General features: G+C 47.0%; 2 protein-coding genes across 4 annotated transcripts in view; both read left to right on the top strand.

Annotated features, from left to right (window-relative positions):
- POMT2 (protein O-mannosyltransferase 2) overlaps positions 1 to 10,839 on the top strand; it is a 30,839-nt gene extending 20,000 nt beyond the window's left edge. For 2 of the 3 annotated variants that reach the window (XM_054068434.1, XM_054068433.1), the window contains exons 16-21: positions 848 to 919; positions 1,133 to 1,192; positions 1,392 to 1,497; positions 3,305 to 3,445; positions 3,995 to 4,109; positions 4,693 to 10,827. In XM_054068434.1, coding sequence (XP_053924409.1) covers positions 848 to 919; positions 1,133 to 1,192; positions 1,392 to 1,497; positions 3,305 to 3,445; positions 3,995 to 4,109; positions 4,693 to 4,798 — 600 coding nt within the window. In that variant the 3' untranslated portion in view covers positions 4,799 to 10,827. Of the gene's footprint in view, positions 1 to 847; positions 920 to 1,132; positions 1,193 to 1,391; positions 1,498 to 3,304; positions 3,446 to 3,994; positions 4,110 to 4,692 lie in introns of all 3 variants that reach the window. The other variant, XM_054068435.1, reaches the window with a different exon arrangement.
- A 5,384-nt stretch (positions 10,840 to 16,223) lies between these two features.
- NGB (neuroglobin) lies at positions 16,224 to 23,802 on the top strand. The gene is made up of 4 exons (XM_009566843.2): positions 16,224 to 17,041; positions 18,606 to 18,717; positions 20,254 to 20,373; positions 21,489 to 23,802. Exons 1-4 carry the CDS (start codon positions 16,935 to 16,937, stop codon positions 21,633 to 21,635), a joined length of 486 nt encoding a protein of 161 aa, XP_009565138.2. The 5' UTR covers positions 16,224 to 16,934; the 3' UTR covers positions 21,636 to 23,802.

Genomic DNA, 23,802 nt, shown 5'->3' with positions numbered 1-23,802 from the left:
TGCTATTGGAAGGCTTTAAAGTTAAATTAATATTTGTGAGCAGAGGGATATTACTCTGATCGGTCAGGAAAATTAGCTAAACAGACACTGAAGAGAGCAATGAATGTTTGAACAGAAAATGGAAAGCTTTAATTTTTTTTTTAAATTCATCAAGGTGCTGTGTTTTCTACTTTCCTCTTCCCTGTTTATCTCTGAATATGAAAAAATAAAACAAGAGCTGGAATTAATATTTTCAAGGTGACTGCTTTTGTGATCTTTGCCTGTACTTGTTCTTTGTGTTCTTGGCCACAGCCCTTCTGCATCCAGCTCCTCAATCGTTCATCTGAAGAATTGGAAGTTACTGTTTTGGGGAGGGGGGGTCTAAGGTTTTATTTGCTACTAGTTGTAAAGCTCTTCTCAGATTCTTAAAAGAAAGAAGGTAGTCAAGCAAAATGTTATTAATGCTAAGCATTTCCACGGCAACCAGTGATAATGCTGTCTCAGGTAAGGAAGCACCTGCATGAGTTTCCATGGAAATAATCTTTCTGAGGCTGTTATTTCAGAGTGGAGGAAAACCTGTCAAAGTAGTCTCTTAATGAACAAACGTCTTGCTTATGCAATGTGCGCCCTCAGTGACAGAGAAGCTGGAGAATAGTGAGAAGATACTCCTCTAATAGTACCCAAAGAACATTTTCGTTAGCACAATAATATTAAAACACTCATTGTCCTCATTGTGGCCATCTCCAGAAGGTGATCTGTTTATGTAGTCAAAAAACAGTCTTTACTCAGGAAGCGTTTATGTGTGTTTGTGTATCCAGACATTTCTGGGAAGGCTTCGCAGCATAACTGCTTGCTTGTTTATCTGTAGGGAAACAGTGGTCTCAAACCAAAGGACAATGAGGTTACATCCAAACCTTGGCACTGGCCCATCAACTACCAGGTATATTGATCAATTCACCTTCCTTTCTGTTTTCAAGTGCTTTTGCTGTACTTCTTGAAGCATAGCATCTCTTAAATGCATTCAAGATACTGTCAGCTTTATTTTGTAGCAGCTGAGCTGCATGGATGCAAATTTATCTTACCTTTGACACTGTGCGAAATACAAAATGGATTCAGGCAAACCCATTTATCCCCTTCTGGTCTGTCTCCTCAGGGCCTGCGTTTTTCTGGTGTCAATGAGACTGATTATCGGGTTTATTTGCTGGGAAACCCGGTAAGTTGGAGCGGGAGGTTCCAAGCCAATGTCTTTAGCAAGTTTTAGCTTACTCTTGCCAGTGACACTGATTCTCTTCCTCCTCCTCCCTTTGGACAGTGTCTCTCACTGTACTCTTATGCTTGCCTGTAGCTTTTAATTTCCTTTCATGTGCGCATGTCCAGCCTTAAGTCACAATATCCCTTTTTTTCCTATGTAGGTGATTTGGTGGCTAAATCTGGTCACTATTGGGTTATATCTTCTGATAGCAGTTTCCACTGCAGTGGTCCTGAAGAGAGGTGTCCAGCTGACATCTGAACTAAAAGGTGAGCTCAGTCTTCCTATCCCACCTGTGCTGTAGGATATGTATTATAACATCCTGGTTTCCTGATACAGGATTTTTTTATGTTGTATTGAAACCCTGGAGTTGAACAAAAATACTGTCAAGGCAGCTGTATGTACAAAACACTAAGCTATATAGTGCTCTGAAAGTGTAGCACTGAATGATCTGAATATTAACAAAGGGTTCCATACAAGAAATTAATCATGCTGATGAACAAATCTTGCTTTTTGCATGCCATATCATTCCTGATGAACTGCCAAATTTCCTAAAACTGTAAAATTTGATCAGAAATCCTCATGTCAGCATGGGCCTTGAGACACCTATTCAGCTGAAGAGAAGAGCTCTGGAAGTCACTTACAGACAGCAGATGTTATCAGCGGCTCCTCAAAAGTCTTACTGCTCCTTTGCCTGGAGATTACAGAGCTGGTCTGGGTATAAGCTGGCATCTTAAGGTGATCCAAAGATATGAGTCTCGGTAGGCTTTTGCTACCTTGTCTTCTTGCAGGGGACAAGAGCTTGAATTAGTCAGTCATGTGCCAGCTCTGCCTGTCATTGTCAAACCTAGCATAGGAGTTGCTTATGAACTGCCCAAGAGTCAAAATGCTGGCTACAGTTGCTCTCAGTTACATTGATTACTGCAGCTCAGAAATGACCACATATGTATCTGTTGGAAAAACTCTATTTGATCTGGACATATCAGTAGGAGAAGGTGATTAAATGTATGTCGGGGAAACCTTCCTGATACAGAAATCTACTGGTCCCATGGTTCTTATCTTGTTTTCTTTTTCAGGCTTCCAAGGTGTTTTTTTCTAGTAGAGGTACTTGCCCCCCCTAGGTTACTGATAACAGGCTTCCTTTCCGAAAATACATCTTGAAGCCACCCTAAAAATGTGTGAATGGCAGTTTGTGTGCCAAGGATGGGGTACCACTGAGCTTGGGTTATTGAGCAGTGTCCTCAAGGAAGAGAGTGGGAGCTTCGTATCTCGAGTAGTTTACTAGTGAACAGGACAGATCTTCAACAAAAATATTGCAAGAAGCTACCTGTATTGGCTATCAGAGCCACAGACTAGTTGAATCAAGGCGCTGCTCTCAAGCTCTGCGTGTGCTCTCTACTACTATACTATGCATGGTATTTTGAAATGTGAAATGTTTGAAATGAGGTATGATGATCCTTTGTTATGTTCCATGCCAGGGTTATAGAGCTTTTCACAAACCCTAGTAAGTCATACTTTGATCATTCCAGTTTACATCAATGGTTGCTTCATCTTGTAGATCTCTTTGTGGGAACTGAATTCTAAAATGTGATGTGAAACTATTGCATAGTAAGTTATTGACTAAGCTGCATGCAGACACCAGAGCTTTCAGTCCTTCCCCCAGGCTCTGAAAGATAGGCAATATTTCTTTCCAAGAAAGGCTGGAAAGTTCAGATGTGAATATCTGAATGGCTCATAGTCTCATTGAAGAGGGAGTAAAAAACATCAGAAACTGGAATGACTTAATTCCTGTGTGTCCTGAGACTGCAGGTTCGGTTTCAATGTAGAACACAGTCAACCGCCTCTCACTCCCTTGGGACTTATGTCATTGTATATCTTTTCTGATAACTGTTCTCCTGAAAAATGTTTGTGTGTTCATGAAGAATGTAGGTAGGATGTTGCAGAGGCTTGGAGCAATTTCAGACCAGTACGTGACTTCCTGCAAAGGTCATTCCTGTTGTGTTTACTTACTGAGATAAGCCTTGCAAATGCATCTGTAGCTGAGTTTTTCTCTGCTAAAGTCTGTTTGTGTTCCAGAGCTGTCCAGAGTCGTGCTGTGTGGTGGAGGGCAGATCATGCTGGGCTGGCTCCTTCATTACCTCCCTTTTTTTATGATGGGCCGCGTTCTCTACTTTCACCACTACTTTCCTGCCATGCTTTTTTCCAGCATGTTGACAGGTAAATACTAAAGTCTGGGAGAAGGCAAGGCAAGGAGACAGGTGAAATTCTGTTAAGAGGAATATTTTCAGGCTAAACGGTATAATTTTTCTTAGTAGATTTTTTTCTTGTGCCAAGTGCTTGCAAACATTGTCTAGTTCAAAATTTTTTTCCACAAAGCAGCTTGCAGTGCCAAATAGTCTTTTTTTGTTACTACCTTGAAGATGCAGTCATGTCTAGTGCTTAGGGCATTTACATTTAGAGATATGATTCCTGTTCTCTGCTGTGTAACTGTTCTTGTATATGCTTTTATACAAGGTACTTCCCTTTGTTTGCTGCCCCCACCTTTTTCTTGTGAATTTGTACCAACTTAGTTAGCATGCTGGGGCCCAGATCTCTTTTGCATTTACTTGAACAGAAAGGTGGGAAAAAGAACCTTCTGCTAATACAAAACAATCCCTGTAGTTCTGGTATTAACAGAGCTTTGTCAGTGCGCTCTGTGGCTGAACATAGCAGTTCTGTTCTTTGGCCGCTGCATTGCTCCTGACTACTTCTACCTCTTCCTTCTAGGAATCACCTGGGACACACTACTGAAGTTCTGTGCTGGGTACTTGTCACCCAGCACTACAGCTAGAAGAGTATATGAAGGGGGTTTCCTGGCATTGGTTCTGCTCATTGTGTACAGGTGAGTACTGAAAGCTGCACTTTTCCTGAATGTGACACTCACTGTCTCAATGGAAACCTTACTGCCTGTTAATTATCTTTAGCCTTTGTCTGTGCTTCTCTTCTCTGCTGAACTTGTTAGATGTCAAGCCCAATTCTAAACCCTCAAATCTGATGGGATTCAGCATCTGTGTCCAAGTAATACATTATAAAACATCTTGCTGTTGCAGGGAATCTTTCTTTTATTCCAGCACTCAGTGTGAACACTTGATTGTCCTCCAAACCCACAGCTCAGTTGGTTCTGATTCTAGTCCACATGTCAGATGGTGCTACAGCCTTCAAATACAGGCAAATTCTTTGTTGTTGTAGGTTTTCTCAGCTGGCTTGTCTCCAAAGCAGTTGCTTTCTAAGACAAAATACCACCTGTGATAAAACTGTGTACTATGTATATGTTGTGTTCAGCAGAGATTAGAAGGTCCCCAGTGGAGCTTAGAGCAGCCCAAAACCATAGGTCCCACAGGACATCTGAATGGACTGATCTGCTGCAATGTTCTTGAGACAGAAAACTCTACAGTCGCTGATGGGCATTTGGTTTCTTCCCATAGCTTCTACCTCTTCCATCCTCTGTCCTACGGGATGGTAGGACCCATGGCCTCCGACCCTAGCAGCCCCATGGCAGGGCTCCGGTGGATGGACTCCTGGGAGTTCTAGAGCCAGCAAAGGGATCCTGGGAAGAGCGGATGAGAAACCTGAGATCTGCTGCATGTCAGGTTGATTCTGATGCATTGGAGACATGTGGCTGTAAAATGCCCTCTCTGGAGAACCCTGGGTATAATAGCCCTATTGCTTTGGCATTTGTTTGCACTGCCTGCGTTGGAAGATGCGTTGGAAGAGGATGACCCTGAGAAGGTCCCTTTAAATAAAAGACTCATGTCATGAATTCTTAGGCTATACTCCTGGACAAGTAGCTGCTTAAATATCAAGTCTTTTAAGCAATATATGTCAGTGAAACAGCAGTGGTATTCCAGCAGTCAGACCAAGTTGGAGGCTGTATGTAAGCTGCAGGTTCACGTGTGTGTGTGTTTGTGTGTCTTCCTTCTGGTAATCTAAGCATCATTGCAGTTTGAGAGCCAGACGGTGTCTGAGACATTAGGACTTTTACCATGATTAACCACCTTTCTTATGGTGAGGTTTTTGAAAGCATCCTGTGAGTATCTGGGAACCTCCATTCTACCCTGCCCTTGGCTGTCTGTGTGTGTTTGTTCTCACTCTGAATGTTTAGACTTTGACTGAAAGGGGTCTGCTTGAAATCTCCTGAGCCACCGTGCCTTGCCTGTTTCTCAGGCCTTCTGCAGATAGAGGAGATGGAGATCGTTTATCCCTGTATACTGCCTTGCTTTCCGGTCACCTGTAAGCATTTGTGACTATTGCCTAGCAGGCCTGCACTCAGAGCCAGATTTTTCCAGCTTAGTGTTTTGTGGCTTCTTTGTAGTTCTGTCTGAAACTGCTAAGGAGGTAGAATGAAAATAGCAGGCAATTGTATGCTGTGAGGACCAGCTTCTTGGGGTGTACTAGAGACTGAAATGATAGCTTGGGAATTTTACAGACAGCTGTCATTCTTGCTTTGATCCCTGCTATTCCAGTGCCTGTACCTGTGCTTTTAGGGGAAGGTTTGATCTTAATGAATGTGACACCTGCAAAACTGGCTGTCAGTGCCACGATATCTGCGGACTATGTTCCAGCAAGTTCCCTCTTGTAGGTGACTGGCCATCAAGTTACTGCATTGAAGAAAATGTGTGGCTGGGCAAAAATTCTTTGTCTGCTAAGAGTCAAGAGCCACTGGATGATGAATCCACCCCTTCCAAGCAAATGGAATACTATTTATCAGTATTTCTTTCTCCTGTGTTAGGTCTGTTTTTATAAAAGTTCCTTTTATTCTATGTTCTACTCTTCACGGAATTTCAGTTTCTTGTCACAGTTGAAGGTTGCTACCTTGTAGCATCCAACACCAATGACACTTCCTGTCTCAAGTAGTACTATTTGCAAAACTCTTTTGTGTATGTTTCAAGAAAATCAAGCTTTTTCATTTCAGAGTTCTTGCTCTGCTTCTCGGCCTTGCATCAAAATTACAGGTACAGGGAGAGCAGCAGTTGAGTGTGTCCTTTCTCTTACCAAACATGAATTGTGCTTTCTCTTACCAAACCTTGAATTCTAATGTATTTCCTACAACACAGAAGAGCTGTGTTAGCATAATTGTTCTGTAGGGGGAACTGAGGCTCTAGTCAGACTCGCTTTCGTTCGTCTTTAGTAGAGGTCCATAGCATTGTTCAGTGAGACAGCTGCTTGCTGTTGTAAGGCTCTGGCTTGGTGTGTCACATCTCTCTCTAGAAGCTGACTCCTGTAGACACTGACTCAGGTGGTATGGACCTATGCTTTTGATTCTAAAGGTTTTGAGTTTACTACATGCTGGTAATACATGATGGGAAGTCATTGCACTAATTAGCTGCTGGGTTTGATGATGCTTTTCCACTTGCTATTGCAGAATGTCCTCCACCTGCATGAACCAGGGGTTCACAGAGGTGATAAATAGGCAAGAAGGATGAGGGAGAAGGCTGCAAAGGTCTTCAGGTTCTGCTTGATTTGACAGCAGCTGCAAATTGTTAACTGTTGGCAACATGGCAGGCAGACAGTGCAGTGCTGCCTTTAAGGTAGCAGTGTGATTCAGCATCTTTTGCCATTGTTGAGAATGTCTGCTTAATACCTTGCTATTCTGAGTATGAGCTTTCCCTAAGGTAGTCCATCGCCATGGGGAGGATTTGCCAGAAGAGCTGATAAAAGCCATTATTTAAAGCATAGGGTTCTTCTCAGTACATACAATCACACACTTACCCTTAACACTAATAACTAAGAATATTAAGAAACTTGTGAGTGCATTGGAGTGACAGTTTCTAACACTCTTTATTTATCAAATTAAATCTGTGGGAAAGTAAAGATCAACTCAGCAACCTAGGTTACTTCAGTTATTATGAAGGGGTCAGATTTGTAGGAGCTGCCTGAGGAAGATGAGCCAGGGGCTTCCTTGGCCAAGGTCCCTCTGTCCTTTGTTGTTAATAATCTTCTGGGTTGGGATTGGCCAGCTGAAGGTTGCAAATGTCATGCTCCCATCCCACCTTCCTGTGCACAAGCCCAGCTTCTGTTTCAATACAGACAAAGGTTTATTTTTCGTTTAGGACCACCATTTCAGAAATTCTCTGAGAGCATTTGAATGGCATTGAGACGAATCTGTTTCTTAGGCTTTGTGTGCTGGTAATGGGATGGAGGTGTACTGTGAAAAAAATCTAGCTATTCCACAAGAGAGAGCAACCTCCAGCACAATATTTTTATTTTTTTTTTTTTAATCTGGAGTTAAGAATATTAAAAGGTCTACATTTGAAGACTGGGGGCAGACATTTCCTCTGCACCCTCTGGACTCCCAAGAGTTGGGTTTTCAAGTAAGTGTCAATTGATGTTGCTCTGGTTTTTTTGGGTTTTTTTTCCAGGAGAAAAATACTGAAAAAAATATTTTAGTTAGAATTTGACCTTCAATATTTGTTTATGAAACCAAAATCTGTCAGGCTATAGCTGGAACATAAAGTAATCAGTATTTTGTGAGGTCAATAGAATAATTGGGATTCCCTTACTGACTCTGGCTTAAACATTCTGAGTGGCGCAAATGTGAGCCAATGGGTGCAGGGCACTCTGCTTTTTGAATGGAATTTTGGCTGCTTCAGTTCAGTTTTTCCACTTGTGCTTGTAGAATTAGTTCAGGTTCGTTTTGAGGACCGCTTATTAGTCCTCTTCCCCAGTCCTGTGGAAAATATCTAATGGCACTTTCTGAGGCCAGAAGATGCTTTTCTCTGGAGCAGCTGCTCTCTTTGAACTTTGCTTGACAGAGCTCATTTTATCAGTGGCAAAGTATTTCATCAAACTGTATGATTCAAAACACAAAAAGCTGCAGGCTGCCACGTTAGCTGCTTCAAATTCTTTCTTATGCATAAACTCTGTTTTCACCTCTTCAGGTTTTTTGAGGCTAGGTAGAAGGCCTCCAGGCTCTTATAGCTTCATCCTAGACCATCCATCCATCTTAAAAGGTTTCTGTTAAGTCACTTCAGGACATACTTATTCAGGCAGCAGGGACTGGCCTGTTTGCAGAACTGAGACACAGATGTGACTGTGAGGAAGATTTGAATGGAGACTCCTGTGCTAAGGTTGCCTTTGGTCCAGGTGGAGGACTTTCGTGTCGTGCACTGCTTACCTGCGGGCTGAGGAGCCACCTTTATTCTCTCACCTGTAGAGAGTTTTCTTTTTGCATCTTGATTGGAAGGGCTTATTGATTCACAAAGGACATTGACAGGATCTACCTTTTTGAATATCCCTCCTTCTTCTGCTTCTTCAGGTGTTCCCAAAGTACAGGACATGTCTGCTTCTTATCCATTTCTTATGGGTGCCTGATTAGGGGGTAGGACAGGCCACCTCGCCTGAGTGGATGAATACCTGTCACATGCACTGAGAGCAAAACCATAACCTTGTTATGGAAAGGTTAACAAATGTGTTATTTGACAAGTCACTCCTGTCTGTCCTGGATCCCTCTGAGAATCATTTTCAACATGGAAAAACAGGCATTTACCTGAAAATCTTCATTGCCACGTTTAACAGTTTCCCTTCCAGAGGCTGTGCCTGTGTGGTTTTCCTTCTGGGTGGGCACTCTGTGCACCAGTACCGTTTTAACACTGTTTCCTCCACTCAGGATGCTGCTGGCAATGTGAAAAACTCCTTAGCGGTGCCCTGTGCCTCTGCCAGCTGAGGAATATAGGTAAGATTTTTTTCCCCTTTATAGCAAGTGACCCCACACACTGGCAAGCATGTGTCATGAAAGCAAAAATGTGTGGACTGTTAGAACATCATAAGGCTCTTTCCTGCTGGGCGAGGAAGGCTGAGGATAAGAACACCACCTCCATAGCTCTCTTCAGGGTGCTGTGGGCTGCAGGCAGTCAGGACTGAAAACTGGCTCTGTCTTCTTTAAAGTACTGAGACCTTGGTTGCGTGATTGGTTGTGAGTTGATTTACTTTTTAAAATCCTTTATGCTCTTTACTTGAATGTCAAGGGCTATGATTGTCACAAATAATATCTGAGATAGGAGACATACTAGCATAGAAAACACTCTTGCTGAGTTTGTAATTGGTCCTAAAACTTTGCCAAGTGAGTTTGTGTTTTACAAGAGGCACTGGAGAACTTGCCTTTGATTGCGCAAGAGTTTTGGAGCAGCAGTGAGAGAGGCTCTTTTGTAATTCTGTTCTATATGCTGAACCTTTCTTACTAATGCTGTGTGTGCGTGTGCATGCATGTGCGTCTGTCCATGCACTGAATGTCTTCTAACTAAGGTGTAATTTCTGCACCATACAGTGTAGATGGGAGAATATTCCCTTGCGCTAAAAATGTATTTTGTACACAAGATCATGAAAAAAGAGGTAGAATTTGGAATTTAATTTTGTAATAAATATCTGTTCTTTCAAGCATTTTATTTGTGTCTAAATGGTGGGGTGTTTTTTTTCCCCTTTCCTCTCTCCCTCACATGCACACTTGAAGTAGCAACATGAACTTTAAACGGGCCGATTGGAGGATTTGATCTCAGGCAACGGTGATTTACATCAGCTTTTAGCACACAAATGTTGCTGAACTGCAGTTCTAGGAGGGCAGGTTTTACTGCAGTCCAAGCGATGTGCTGATAAGCACAGCGGGAATTGAAACAGGTACATTTGGATAAGAATAAAGTCTGTTGAAACACGTTTAAAGATGTGTTAAATTGTAAATACGTATAATACATCAGATTTAATGGGTATATTCATCAAGCTTCTGGTAGATTGCTTATGAACACTTCGTTTGACAGATGGAGCACTTTGTTCAGGCACCCAACATTTTTCTGTAAGTCATATAATAAAACTGGAATGCTGTAAATCAGAATCTGGCTCTGCTTCAGGCGGTAGTGGTAGGGCAGCGTACACTTCTGAGTTCAATATGATAAAGTATTGCCATCCTTGGGGTGGAATTGTTACTAGATGGGGAAAAACAAAATTCAGCCTTCTTGTCTGGGGCTACACGTTGCTGCCCAGATCAGAGCCAATGTCTGTTTAGACATGTTCGGAGGGCTGCTAAAGCCAGGACAGCTAGAAGCTGGTCTGTGGCCTGTGTGAGGTGATACAGCAGGCCCATAGATGTAGATGAAAAGCCTAGTGACATCTTGTATTGCTTCAGAATGTACAGGTTGGTCTTTGGATATATTTGATCAAGGCTGTCCTTCTGGAAGGAAGGACTGCTCATATAGAAGTGTGCTAGAGTGCAAGGAGACAACTATAAGGAAAAGGCTTGAAGCATTGTTCAGAAAATGCTGACAATATCTGAAATAAAACTTAGCTTCTCACTGTCCTCAAAAGGAAGAATAGCTTCTTTCTGCAGGTAAGTGATCTCACATGGGTGGGCACTGGTGACTGTTTCCATTTTGCATTTGTTTTGCATCTGTGAGGTTTCTAGGCTTCTAAATTCCAACGGTTGTCTCATTATATGATCCTCAACAAGAATAAGGCTTTTTTTATAACCTAGTGTTTGAATGTAGAGTTTGTGATCTGTCTTCAAGCTGCTGGTTGATCTTTTTGCTAACCGAAGAGCAAGTTGCTTTCTTCAGCCTTCAAGTCTCCTGTGCCTCTTTTCTCATTTCTTTGGTTTACTCATATTGTTTCCCAAACTATACATTGTCTTCCAACATCAGTGGATATCGACAACAATGTACATTGTCAACATCATCTCCCCATTCCATATACTGAAATAAATCTTCATTGCTCCCACCATATCTTCCTGGTTTACATCTTAGCGTTGTGGTTGTCGTACACTTTGGAACTGTTTTCTAATACACCATCTCTGGTCATGTGGAGGGGGAAAGCAAAAAGGCTGCTCCACAAAATGAAGATGCAATGAGGAATATCAAAGTTAATGGAAAACTGTTAAACTGTTAGGACACAGGTAGTAAGAGATGGATCAACAATTAGACCACTACTTGGCAGGGATGGAAAGGCATGAACTGATGGATCACCCTGAGAAGTTGTACACCCGTCTTCAAATGCATTTATGATAAACTGCCTACTGTTTTTTCATTATTTTCTCTATGCTGGCTTTATCAGGCTAGTGAGTTTCTTCATCCTGTTTGGCCTTTTTGAGTATGGCCACATTTCATACTCAACATGTCTGCTGAAATTTCTGTTTCAAGCATTATTAAAAAAAATAAGATTAATGATAAGTGGGTTGGAGATACCCTCAGGCAGCTCTTGTAGCACTCATGGGTGCAAGCTATCTGTGCCTGCTGATTTTAAGTTTTTATTGCTGACAGCTGCTGTTTAACATCCTATTTAATTACTAATGTATTGGAAAGTGCTCTATGATGTGGCATAAGTACATCATTCTCAAGACAGAGCCACAATATTTATTCAACGCTGAGGCAGTTTTAACGCTAGAGTTTACAGGTACAAAATTTCTTACTGAACTAGAGAATATTTTTTGGCAAAGCCCCAAAACTGGAATGACTTAGGTGAGGAGAAGACGACCTCAAGCAGAAAATGAATTCCACACATAACCCCCACGTGTTATTTCTGCTGCTTTGAAAGCAGACAGCTGAGTGTGAAGCTGAAAGGTGATGCTAGCAGGGCTTTGCCATCAAAGAATGGGCCCAATTAAGTGAAAAAAAAAAATCTTATTTTTAGTAATTTCTAATTTTTAATAAAAGATGTTGTTCTTAGAGAGAACTACTGTAGGTAAAAAGATTGTAGGATATGCCCTGGTCAATTGTATCAATTCAAATTACAAGAAGGAGGGAAAGAGCAGACAAAGTTGAGATCAGAAGGAGGACAATCAATGACCTCTTCGGAGCTCACCTCCAGTAGCTCTTCTGAAACAAGACTAATCCAGTGGGGAAACTACAGAGGAGGCTCCATGGGGAGTAAATCATCTTTTCACCAAGCTTTTGCCATGGTGTTTTGGCAGCTGAAGGATCATCTAGTCCAGAAGTGTAGGGACAGTTGGAGGAAGATCCAAGCCCATGTGCACCATCCTTAGCTAGGACAGAAGCCATGTAATGGCTGACACAGTGCTTGCCAAGTAGCTAGACATATTAGCTAGAGCTCCACGTGAGCTAATGAGGCTGGAGAGCTTTGGGACCACAGCTGCTTGCATCCCACTATCTTGGAGTGTGCACACCTTTGTAGTTGTGTCTTGCGAACAAATTCAGCTTTCAGTCCAGAGCGACACGGTAGATAGGCTTTTCGAAGTCACTTTGGTAAGAGTGACTTACAAAAGACAAAGGTTGCTTCTTGGAAGATCACAGCCTGGTGGGGGTGGATTGTCACTGTGCTAGAGAACACAAGGTGAATAAGAATCAAGATGAGGTCTGAGCATCTGTAAGTGTCAGACCTGATCCAACAGCCATAAGTCAAAAATACTCAGGCTATCAGCTCTGCATGATCCCTTTTTGCTTCTCTCCCTGCTTCATGCCTTGTCAGCCTTGGATTATTTCCACCTGCCTGTACAAACTTACCCCACCTGGTCTTAGTGAGAGATGTAAGATGAACCTGGAGACGTCTAGTAGCAAATGGAAGTCAAAAGACATGTTTCCATTTTATTATGCTGTCGAATCCTCTCTCACACATTGTTCTTCCTTCCTCTGCCTGTCCCTCTGCACTTAGCCCAAATCTTCAAGTGCTGCCCTGCTCTCACTGCAGGCACGCAGAGAGTCAGCGAGCTCTGTAGCTGCTGCCTTCATAGTTTTATGAGCAAGATTATTCCCTCCTGCATCTCTTTTGCTTCATGTTATGCAACTGTATTTTGTTATTTTCTTTGCTACGGAGCTGTGCCATGCCACGGCTCAGGAGGTGGATGGAGAAGACTGCTGGGAACTTGCATGACTTCTGCTCCTCCTGAGAATGGGGACAGGGGTCTGGGGAGAAGTTGTCATGGCCTATGTTTTTGAGACTAGGGGTAAGAAAGATGATCAGCCAAGCCCACGAGTCTGTCTCAGAGATGAGCAGGGAGCCTGAAGCAGCTAGATCAGAGTGGCATTATTCATGAGGACTCACAGATGTAGAATTGGAAATGAGCAAGAGTCCAAAGGGGGTTTTGGTTTATTGGTACAGCAGCTGGGATGAAAACCGACAGTAGCACAGCAGCATGTGCAAAACTGCAACCCCTGGGCCAGGATGATGTGGTTTTCCTTTGGGAGGCAGACTGGTTTTCCAAGCGCCCTGAACCCTAAGTGCAAGATGGCCATTTTCAAGCTTATTCTCAGTTCTGTCACACTGTTTTACAAGATTGGGAAAGTTTCTTTCCCTGTGGGTAAACTGAGGTGCTGAATAAGTGAAGCCAACAGTTGGCAAGGAGAGTTATGAGTGCTGGCACTGTAATTTGAAGAGGCTGTAGATTACAGTAATGAGACCTACTGCAAATTAAAAACATTATATAAATTTGTCTTCTTCCAAAGCACAAAAAAAGCCCTATTGTTTTCTTTGCAAGTCAATGAGTTTCCCCAGAGGTCTCTGTCCCTTTTCTGCAGGTGGCCTAAAGATGATTTTGGAAAATTCTGTGCTGCTGGCCTGGTCTTTTTCACTCATGACAGCTCCAGGAACAGTCTCGCAGAAATTCAAGAACATCTCACAAAAGAGCTGAGCTGCCAGGCTAGGTACAGGGAGCCAAGGGAGCTGGGGACCATTGCAGGAAGCCCTCAAACAATGGAAACATTTGCACCGCTCAACCTCTTGATGCATCCTGGGGTTTCTTCATGGTTGGAGGCTCACAAAACGCTTCAGCAATAAGGGAGGTTTGCTTGTTTGTTTTTTCTTGTATTTTAAATCCTCTCTGGCCTCCACTTGAGCTGTCAGTGCCTTAGCGCTGTGGCAGCAGGAGGGACTCCTCTGACAGCCACACAGCGGTGAGGGAGAAGCTGCTTTGCACACAGGAAACAGCACTGTGTCTCCCGAGTCTTCGCTTTTTAAAATCACACGAATGGCAGTTCAGATGTTTCTTACCCCTGAGCTCTCCCTGTCTCCCGCCTCAAGTCCCTCATTTCAGATCCCTCCTCCTGGAAGATCTATGCTGTCACAGGAAAATTGCTGGTTTTAAGGGAGAGAGCATGTATCAGGGCCGGAAGGCAGCAGAGGGATGGATTGATTGTTCAGTAGGGCAGGGAAGGTGGGTAAACTGCTCCTGAATGTGCCCATATCCTGCACAGAAGAAGCTGGTGCTTGGGGTCAGGGATGGAATTAACTCTGTTTAGTTCTTAGACTCTGCCAAGTGTCATACCAGTGTAGATTTTGGGTGCTACCAGGTACAACCAGCCCATTGCCCCTTTTATCAGCTGGGGCTTCTTCCAGGGAAGAAGACACGTTAAGCTCTAGCACTCTGATTGCTGCTGTTACGTCTGTTCTGTTCTGACACTTGTGCTTTGTCTGTGAGCCCTCAGCGTGCAGCTACCATCTGCAGCACAGAGGGAAGGTGCAGGAGGAAGAGATTGGACAAGAGCCACTGTTCTCCCTTGCTGTCATGGCTTCACTTCTGTTGTCTAAGATACCCTTTCCATTAGGAACAATTGATGAACCTGCCTTTTACTGTTGCTCTGGGATGTGATAGCTTATACAGTGCCTGCATGGACCCAAGAAAAGGTGTCCCATATCCCAAGTAAGCTTTACGAACTGATCACTCATAACTACAATAACTTGCTTTTGTGATGCTTCTCTTCCTCCTCTATCAACCAGCTCTGAATACATTCGAAATGTTGCTAGGCAAACGTTCAGCCCCAGTTGCTGCTCTGACTGCTTGTATGTGCTTCAGCTCTACTTCTTGGTATCCTGCGGTCTAGGGAGGATTCTCCACTCTCCATCGCTCTGGCAGCACAGCACAGCACTGCTTGTTCTGCTCCCCCGTCTCGTTACGGGGTCAGTCTATGCTGTCCTGCTCAGCTCTGGTGAAGCTCCACCTTTGTGCGGCTGTGACAAGAGGCTGATATGTCAGGAGTAGCTTGTGCAGATGCACAGAGGATGACACTTCAGGCTCTTTACTGGTGCACTTGATCAGCTGCAAGATAGCTAAAGGTTAATATTTGCGTTGGCACTGCTGGGCTCGTGTTTGCCCTGCTCAGATTAACCCAGTATTTCCCGCTTCTCTGCTAATTGCTTTTCGGACTCCGTGCAGCTTCAGCTGTTATCATTGCATTGACTAATCATCAGTCCCTGGTATGAATGCCTCCTTTGCAACCATACAACTAAGACACTCTTTTCAGTGGAAGCCTGTTGTGGATGGGAGGGTGGTGGCTAACAGCAGGAGGCACTATGGGCTGGCAGGTTGCATGTTTCAACCCTCCAGCCACAGACCTGCAGCTTGTGACTTTTCTTTATTATTGAATGCTTTCTATTTATCATCCGTTCTCTAAGAATATAGATGTGTAGAGATCATATGCTTTTCATGCTTTTCTTAGTTATCATGAAAGCTAAAATGCTGTATTTTTAACAGAAGCTATGATTTAACAGAAATTATTTGCACGTTTCAAGGACCTAGGAGGTTTGACATTGTCTTGTCTTGCAGTGGCATTCAAAACACAGCAAACCTGAAGCAATGTTTGTTTTCTGACTCAGTAGCCACAATTTGAAGCATTTGTGACTCCTTAGTCCCATCTGACAGTGCAATTTCTTTGAGAGTTTTTTGGACTCTTCAACAGGACAGGGTTCTCTGGCTTCCTCTAATGTATATGGAGCTTTTCCTATACAGACTCTTGTCTGATCTGTGCTGGGAATGTGGAGTCTCAAAAGCCCAAGAAAATGGCCACTTGCAGAGATGTCTTGGGTGACTTCCTATTGTCACTGCAGTCAGTGCTACCACTCTGGCTCTTTAGGAGAGAGACCCCTGGGAGACAAGCTGGGGCTGAGCATTGTGCCTTCAAACTTGTCTCCTTCTAGGGATTATTTTCAGCACTCCAATGGGAACAGCCGACTTTCTGCCTACACTTAGTCGATGTGCTTCTGGGTTGGGTCAGAGGCTGCTGTCTTCTCTCTTGATTACAGGATGTATAGAACCAGAACTTGTAGTAAGATCAGCGCAGTTGTTGTTACTTCAGAGCCGATTGTGATGGTTTCAGTAATAGTTGTGCTTTTGTGTTACTTGCATCTTTCTGCAAACCTTTACTTGCATGACTGCTTTGGCTTTCCTGGCTTCTGTTGTGTTCTTGAGACCATGCTTGCCCCTTTTTGCTTTGTTTCCTCCATGCTACTGAAGTCCTGGGGCCAAATCGAGAGCAACGTTTGCCTTTGTCTGAAGAATAAAGAGACACTGGGTGTCCTGAATGCTTGAAAGAGACAACGCGCCTTCTGATCTGCGTTAACAACTCTGCCTGGTTCAGCTGGCTTAATTGCTGTTAAATTAAACATGTATCTTGCGGCGTATAGACTGCATCTGCCCACGGAGAGAGCAGGTGGCCGCGGGGCATCCCGAGTCCCCATGGAAGCGGCCAAGAGCGAGAGGATGCTGCAGCGCCGGAGCATGGCCGAGGAGGGAGCACGGCGGGGTCCCGGCGGTTCCCTCGGTAGCTTCACTTCACCTCCACCGCGAACGAGCTGAACTTTTCCCCTCTGCCCTGCGGGGGCCGTTGGGGATTTTGTTTTTTCGGTTCCTTCCCCCGCGCGGGGGATCCAGGGCGAGCCGACCCTGCCCAGCGCGGCCCCCCCGGGCGAGGGGCGGGCGGCAGGCGCTCAGCCGGGCGAGCGGCGCCTCGGGGCGGGGCCCATGGAGAGCGGGATGCCGCTGTCGGGCGGGCAGCGGGCGCTGGTCCGGGAGAGCTGGCGGCGGCTGAGCGGCAGCCCCGAGCGCCACGGCCGCGTCCTCTTCACCAGGTGAGCGGCGCCGGCACCGCTGGCGGGAGAAGCGCTTCGCCGTGCTTGGCGGCGGATCCCCGAGGCGCAGCGTGGGGATGGAGCCCCTCCGGTGGGGATGGAGCCCTCCGGTGGGGATGGAGCCCCTCCAGTGGGGATGGAGCCCTCCAGTGGGGATGGAGCCCCTCCAGTGGGGATGGAGCCCTCCAGTGGGGATGGAGCCCTCCAGTCGGGCTGCTGTGGGGATGGACCCCTCCAGTGGGGATGGAGCCCTCCAGTGCAGTTGCTGTGGGGATGGAGCCATCCAGTGGGGCTACTGTGGGGATGGAGTCCCTCCAGTGGGGCTGGATCTCCTCCAGTGGGGCTGGACCTGTCCAGTGGGGCTGCCGTCAGGATGGAGTCCCTCCAGTGGGGCTGGAGCCCTCCAGTGCAGCTGCTGTGAGGGTGGAGTCCTTCCAGCGGGGCTGGAGCCCTCCAGTGGGGCTGCTGTGGGGATGGAGCCCTCCAGTGCAGCTGCCATGGGGCGGCTTGGTGAGCACCTTCCACTCCGTGCTGCTGCCCGGCCCTTCACACCCTCCGCCCGTGCAAACTTGGTTCGGAGGCAATGGGGGTGAGGGAGGGCGGCTGCGAGCGGAGTGTGCACGTTGTTGCAGCTGCAGTTTGGGGGGCTGCGTGTCCACCTCACACAGCGAGGGGCCCCCGAGTTGTCGTCTTCCAGCCACGGGGAGAGACCGGAGGAAACGGTATGTCAGGAAAAAGGTGTGAGCCCAGCGCCTCGCCTCTCCTGAGCAGGCTGATGTCACTGTTATGGGTAGAGAAAAAAGGAAAAACCCAGGAAAAGTCGTTTAAAAAGGATGATCAGAGGGTTGCTGAGCAGCTCCTGGAGTGGCAGGTGGGAGCCAAACCTTGCAAAGCAGGGCTGCGAGCGGCTGGGAAGTTTTAGTGGAGGGAGCATGGATGCAGTGGTTAAACGTGCAGGATGGGGAGAAGAAAGTCTGTCTTGCCTGAATTCCCTGTGGTTTCCATGGACAGCATCAGCCTGTTTGATCTGCCTGAGTGGCTGCTGCTGAGACCCATAGGTGCCTGGCAGAGGCTGGCCGGGAGGAGAGGGAGGGGAGAAATGGGAGCCGGTGATGATGTGGGACAGCGGGGCATTAGCTGATTTTGTACCTGTCCCTCTTGCTCAAGCAAGAAAGCTGGAGAAACTTCCCTAGATTTGGGAGCTTTGAAGCTCAAACTGTTCATGAAGTGGGAATGGGAAGAGTTAAGAAAACAACCAAGACTTTGGGGAGAAGGGCCAGGCTGGGAGGAACTCCAGTGAGCTGGGACTGGTCCTCAGGTGCCATAAACATATATCAAGAGAGCTGGGCCTGTGGGCTAGGGAAATAGACAGGTTTTTGACTAAAGATAGCGAGGATTGCCCAAAATTAAGACTTTCCAGAACTTCTGGGTCTTTTACAGGTGGGGAGGGAGGCAGAAGGGAGGCTGCGGGTGTGCTGCTGATGGGGTTGTTCCTGGGGTGAGAAGGCCTCTAAATAAAGCTGAGAGAGTGAGAAGAAGAGGGGGTTCTCTCTTGCTTTTGCAGGTTGTTTGACTTGGACCCTGACCTGTTGCCCCTTTTCCAGTACAACTGCAAGCAGTTTGCCAGCCCTCAGGAGTGCCTCTCTGCTCCCGAGTTCCTGGACCACGTCAGGAAGGTGAGAGGGCTGTAGTGTGGCCGGAGCACAGCTTCTGTAGAGGAGGAAGCCGTTAGGCAGTGGTTTGGGACTGTGGGGTGTCTGTCTGGGGAACATGAGAAATCTTCTCCTGAGGTGGTAACTGCAAGGAGTTCCTCATGCTAGCAGAAGGTGCTATTGCCAGGACAAACTGCCCTACATCCCCTCCTACTGGGGAGGGGATGAGGATTTGAATTGTGGTGGGTCAGAAGTACTATGCTTGTTTCCATGCCCTCATCTGAGAGTGGATTGCCTCTTGTGAAAGTTGGAAGCCTGCTTTTTCTACTGTGGAAGTGCCTCCCTGAGGTCACTTATGTCCAGACAAGGACTGAAGCCCTCTCCTTGGCCACTTGCTGACCAGGAGGTGGCATGCGCTGAGCAGCGGGCCAGGGTCCCGTGGACTCGCTCCTGTGGAGAGGCTGTGGGTGTGACTGCAGATCCAGAAGGCCCACAGTATCTCCTGGATAGCCTTTGGCGGGTGCTCTGATATGTATTCACCTCCCCCCAAAAATCAGAAGAGAAGCAAGGCTGATGTCACGTGGAAGAGCTCATACATTGACAGAATTACGCCCGGTGCAGCAGAGACCTTTTGCTGAGCACTGAAGACTGGTCACACTGGGGCAGAGCACAGCCTTGGCTTCCAGATGCCTTCATAAACTGTCTGGCTCCATCTTTAAACCAGCTGGGTGCCTCGCTTGCCTGTCTTTCTTCCTGATAAGAGGCTGTTTCAGGACTACACTCCACAGCTGAAATAACTGCAAACTTCTTGTTATTTACCAGCCTCTGCTTATTGGCAAAGTTAACTCCATTTTACTTCTGCTATTATTTACTTGAAATAGCTCTTTGCTCTTGTTGGAGATAATTTTGCTGTTGAAATTATAGAGCATAATTCTATCACCTCTTGGCTTTGCCAAGCTAACCATGCCCTGGCTTTAATCTGTTCTTATAATTTGGTGTCTCTGTTCCCTTCATCCTTCTTTAACCCTTCTCTGTCCTGTTTCCATTTCACTCTTCATGCTCCTATGAGACCATGGTGGTACACGCTTTACTAGACCAGGTCTATTGGCTGTACTGTTCCCCCCACATCCTCAAAATACCTTGGCTGATCTTAGAATTAGAGTTGCCTTATTGTCAATTGCAACAACTTGGCAATGTCTACTTGTCAGCTCTAGTTCTGGCAACTTCCAGGGCTCCCTGGAAGTCCTGGGGTCCTAAAACCTGTAATGACGGCATCGGCATTAGAACTTAGCCTGTGACTGCTCTGCTATAGGGCTATTTACCCACTCTGGGACAGGGAGGTGAGTAGTGCTGCTTGCTGTGACACCTTTGACAGTGTCCCATGGAAGGATGCAGTGTGTCTGCCAGCATGCCTCAGTGATGTGACACACAGAGTGCAAAGGAAAGTTCAGAGGACATCTGCTGGGCTGAGATGTGGTCAGGCTGAGAAGGGGCCCGACTCTTTTTCAGAGGACAGCAGAACCTTGCTGCTAATGCCATTCTGCTTCTGTGTTCCTGCAGGTGATGTTGGTGATCGATGCTGCTGTAAGCCACCTGGAGAACTTTTCCTGCCTGGAAGAGTATCTGTGCAACCTTGGCAAGAAGCATCAGGCAGTTGGTGTGAAGGTGGAGTCTTTCTCGGTGAGGCATCCTCTCTTGTCCCGCTGCAGCCCTGCCTGCAGCCCTCGGCTGTCCCCCTCCCTCTGCACCCATCTCCTGGCTTCAGCTGGCTGGAGAGAAAGCTGGTGGCTTATGGCAGCCCCCAAGCTATAGGTATCTGCATAGTGATATTGGGTTGATCAGGGAAACTCATTGAGCTCATTTTCTCCCTCAGTAAGCCCAGGGAGAAAGGACACAGGTCAGCAAGGCATTTCCCCTGTTTGAAGAGGACCATGGTTTGGGGCACAGCAGTCTCTCCTGTGACACAGGGCTGCAGGCTCAGCCTTTGCCCTCGGCCCTGAATCTCTGCATCAAATGCTCTGGGCAAACCTCACCATGCCTGGAAAAAGGAGCATCCACCTGTCTCTGCACTGGGATGGGATTGCTGCACCTCAGCCTCTGCTTTCTCCATGGCAGTAAGACAGGAGCATCCTCCATGTTAACTCTTGCTTGCTCCTCTGCTGCCATCAAGCACAGACAGAAATGATAACGCATCAGGAAAGGGCAGGTTGAGGCAAGATTTCTAACCATCGCATGGCTCCCTCCTGATACTGCTAGTTTTGGTCCTCTTCAGAGAGAGCAGGTTACCCTTTGCTTGGGCAGTGATCTCCACCAGCCCTGTGCTCGGTGTGTAGGTGCTCCTGGATGGGGTTGTTTGCAGCTCCATAAAGGGGCAGTGCCCTGTGGAGAGGCCTGAGAGGTGACGAGGCTGGCCCTGAGCATCCAGTTTGGTATCTGTCCTACTCTCCTGACATCAGGGCATTGCTCAGCAATACTGATCTACTCCTATGCCAGGGGCTGGGGCTGGCTACCCGCATGGGAGCCATAGAGGATGGATGTGTGCCATGTCAGCCCTGCTCCCTGCCTGCACTGCCGGCTCACCCAGGGTGTGAGGTAAAGGCCAGCACAGAGCCAGGGAAGAGGATGGCGTGGGCTGGCTTTGGGCCCCTCTGAGCAGCCAGGGATGGCATGGCCTGGCCCCACTGGTGGAGCAACTACGCTGCAATGGGAGAAGTTCAAAAAGGTGGTCAAGTGAGAGAAGGGGCTGTGTGTCGTCCCCCAGTACTGAGCTTGATCCTTCCCTGTTTGGTTTGCAGACTGTTGGCGAGTCCTTGCTGTATATGCTGGAGAAATGCCTTGGCACTGCTTTCAGCCCGGATGTGCAGGAGGCTTGGAGCAAACTCTACGGTGCTGTAGCAAAAGCCATGCAGCGCGGCTGGGAGACACTCCCAGAAGGGGACTAGATCCTCCCAGCCATTCCAATTCCTGACCACGCAGCAGTCCTGGGCAGGTGGAGTGCTCACACCATGCTCTCTGCCTCTCTCCACCTGTGTCTTTCTCTGTGCACCAGCCTATCGCCATCCCCTCCAGTCACGTGTGCTTTGGGGCTCTCCCAGTGATTCTGCCTTGCTTTGACACAGCCACATCTCTGCCTTTGCTAAGGGCTGGCGGGGTATGTCTCTGCAGTGAAGCCTAGGAGTGCTGCAGCACAGGTACGCTGCCCTGCCCCAAGTTCCTCTGGGCTAGCTAGAGCACCAACGCCCATCTACCTATTCTTTTTTTTAGCTGGCTCGTCTTCCTTCCTCTTGCTACACACCCTAGTTAGATGACAACTAGCGTAGTCCTCTTGGGCTTATTTGCCGGAGATCCTGTTTGCCATGCTGGAGACCTGCCAGATCTGGCACCACTTGCTCCTCACTGTGTGTGGTTCAGCTGTGTAGGTAACGATGGATTTTAGCTCCCTCCTGGAGCAGGCGCAGCAGAGGTGGGAGCTGGCCATGCTGTGTGGCCATCCTTACCAAACCTTGTGGGGAGCTCTTTCCCTCTCTCCCCTCACCCACGCGTCAATACCAGGTGGTTAATCCTGATGCTTTCTTCTGCCTTCCTCTCCCTAGGATAGGATCCAAGCATTTTCTTTGTGTCCGGTTGGCCACAACTCTCTGTGTGTTTCCTAGGGGTGCTTCAAGCAGTGGGGTCATGTTAATCCCAAGGTGAGGCTGCTTTTAGCAGGTCTGGGCTGCCAGCTGAAAGGCTTTATATTGGCTTGGCCAGTTGCTTTAACCTCAGAGGCAGCTAAAATGCAGCAGCAGTGAGGGCTTTTTACTGCTTTGTGTTAAGGAGAATAAAGTAAATACAAGGGAAAGATATCTTAAAATAAAAATGAAAGTTGCAATCATGTCATGGTAACAGCTTCCAGAAATCATTCTGGCTCTTGGCCAGAGGAAGTGTAACTGGAATTTCTCTACTGATGCTGTCAGGACCTGGAGCACTTCCTAGCTGTACCCAGTGCCCATCTGCAGAGCTCCTCACCCTTTAGTAATCGCTCCCAAGTGTATCTGAGACACAGCCACTTCAGAGCACAGTGAGGTGCCCTGTTAGGTGTGTGCAGCAGTGCTGTGTCAGAATAGGAGTGACAAGACAGTATCTGCTGGATGAATCCCAGGAAACAGCCAAGAGGCAGCACCTGATGGCTCTGGGGGGGAGCTGAACTTGAGCACTTTGAAAGAGTTCATCTTTATGGGGAAGTCCTGTGGGACAGACAGAACTATGTTTCGAGCCATCACTAGCCCTAGGGCAAGGATATGGAGCAAGTCTTCAGTTACAGGCAGCACCCTTTATTGCTGTTTCTTCAGGGCAGGAGGAGCCTGGCATTGAGGGCTGAGACAATCCTGTTGTAGAGACACATTCCTTCTGTACTCAAAAGTCCTTTACTCTGAGGCAGGAGAGGGCTGCCTGCTCCTTGCAGCTGCAGCTGAGGTCTCCAAGCCCCATGACATGAAGGTGATGCTGGGGTACCCTGTGAGATGGGGCTCTGCTTCCCTGCCACCAAGTCTGGTGGTGCCCATGGGTTTCCCAGGGCTTGCAGCAAGCAAGGATCCCTCTATCAGTGTTCAGGAGGGGAGCTGAAGGGTGAGGAACAAACAGTGACTATCTCCATATAGGGTAGTTGCGGTTCTCCCCACAGTACTGGGCTCCACTCTGCAGTCCTGCAGCATGGTGTTGTGCATCCTGGCCCGTGGCTCTCTCCATCAGCTGGGTCAGGTGAGGTCCTCTCCATTCTCATGCTGGGTAGTGAGGGATGGAGGAGATGGGGCTGGGGAGAGGCACTGTCTGTGACAGCATGGTATGAGCCAGGTGGGTTTGGTAATGGGGACATCCTCTTTGCAATGCTCTTCTGGGGCATCAGCCTTCAGCAGTATGGGAGGTTCCTTCTGGCTCTATGTGATGAGTAGGCAGCTGTGTGATGGGTGGGGTGTGGGTGTTACTGCCCCAAGTGATCCTCACTCCTTGTAGCTTTCCCAGCTCGACTCCTGTACCACGTTTTGTGCAAATCCCAAGAGAACTGAACTAGTCTGTGTGCCTCTTACACCCAGCTGTACTGTTTAATAAAGGACAACAGTGTGTCTCAGC

The sequence above is a fragment of the Cuculus canorus genome, chromosome 5 (assembly GCF_017976375.1).
Source record: "Cuculus canorus isolate bCucCan1 chromosome 5, bCucCan1.pri, whole genome shotgun sequence".
Lineage (NCBI taxonomy): Eukaryota > Metazoa > Chordata > Aves > Cuculiformes > Cuculidae > Cuculus > Cuculus canorus.
This window is presented reverse-complemented; position numbering and strand designations above follow the sequence as displayed.

Excerpts from the sequence above, each read along its gene's own strand:
- NGB (XM_009566843.2), top strand. The coding sequence starts at position 16,935 with ATGGAGAGCGGGATGCCGCTGTCGGGCGGGCAGCGGGCGCTGGTCCGG. Across the intron at positions 18,718-20,253 it reads TCCTGGACCACGTCAGGAAG|GTGATGTTGGTGATCGATGC; the intron begins GTGAGAGGGCTG and ends GTGTTCCTGCAG. Across the intron at positions 20,374-21,488 it reads TGAAGGTGGAGTCTTTCTCG|ACTGTTGGCGAGTCCTTGCT; the intron begins GTGAGGCATCCT and ends TTTGGTTTGCAG.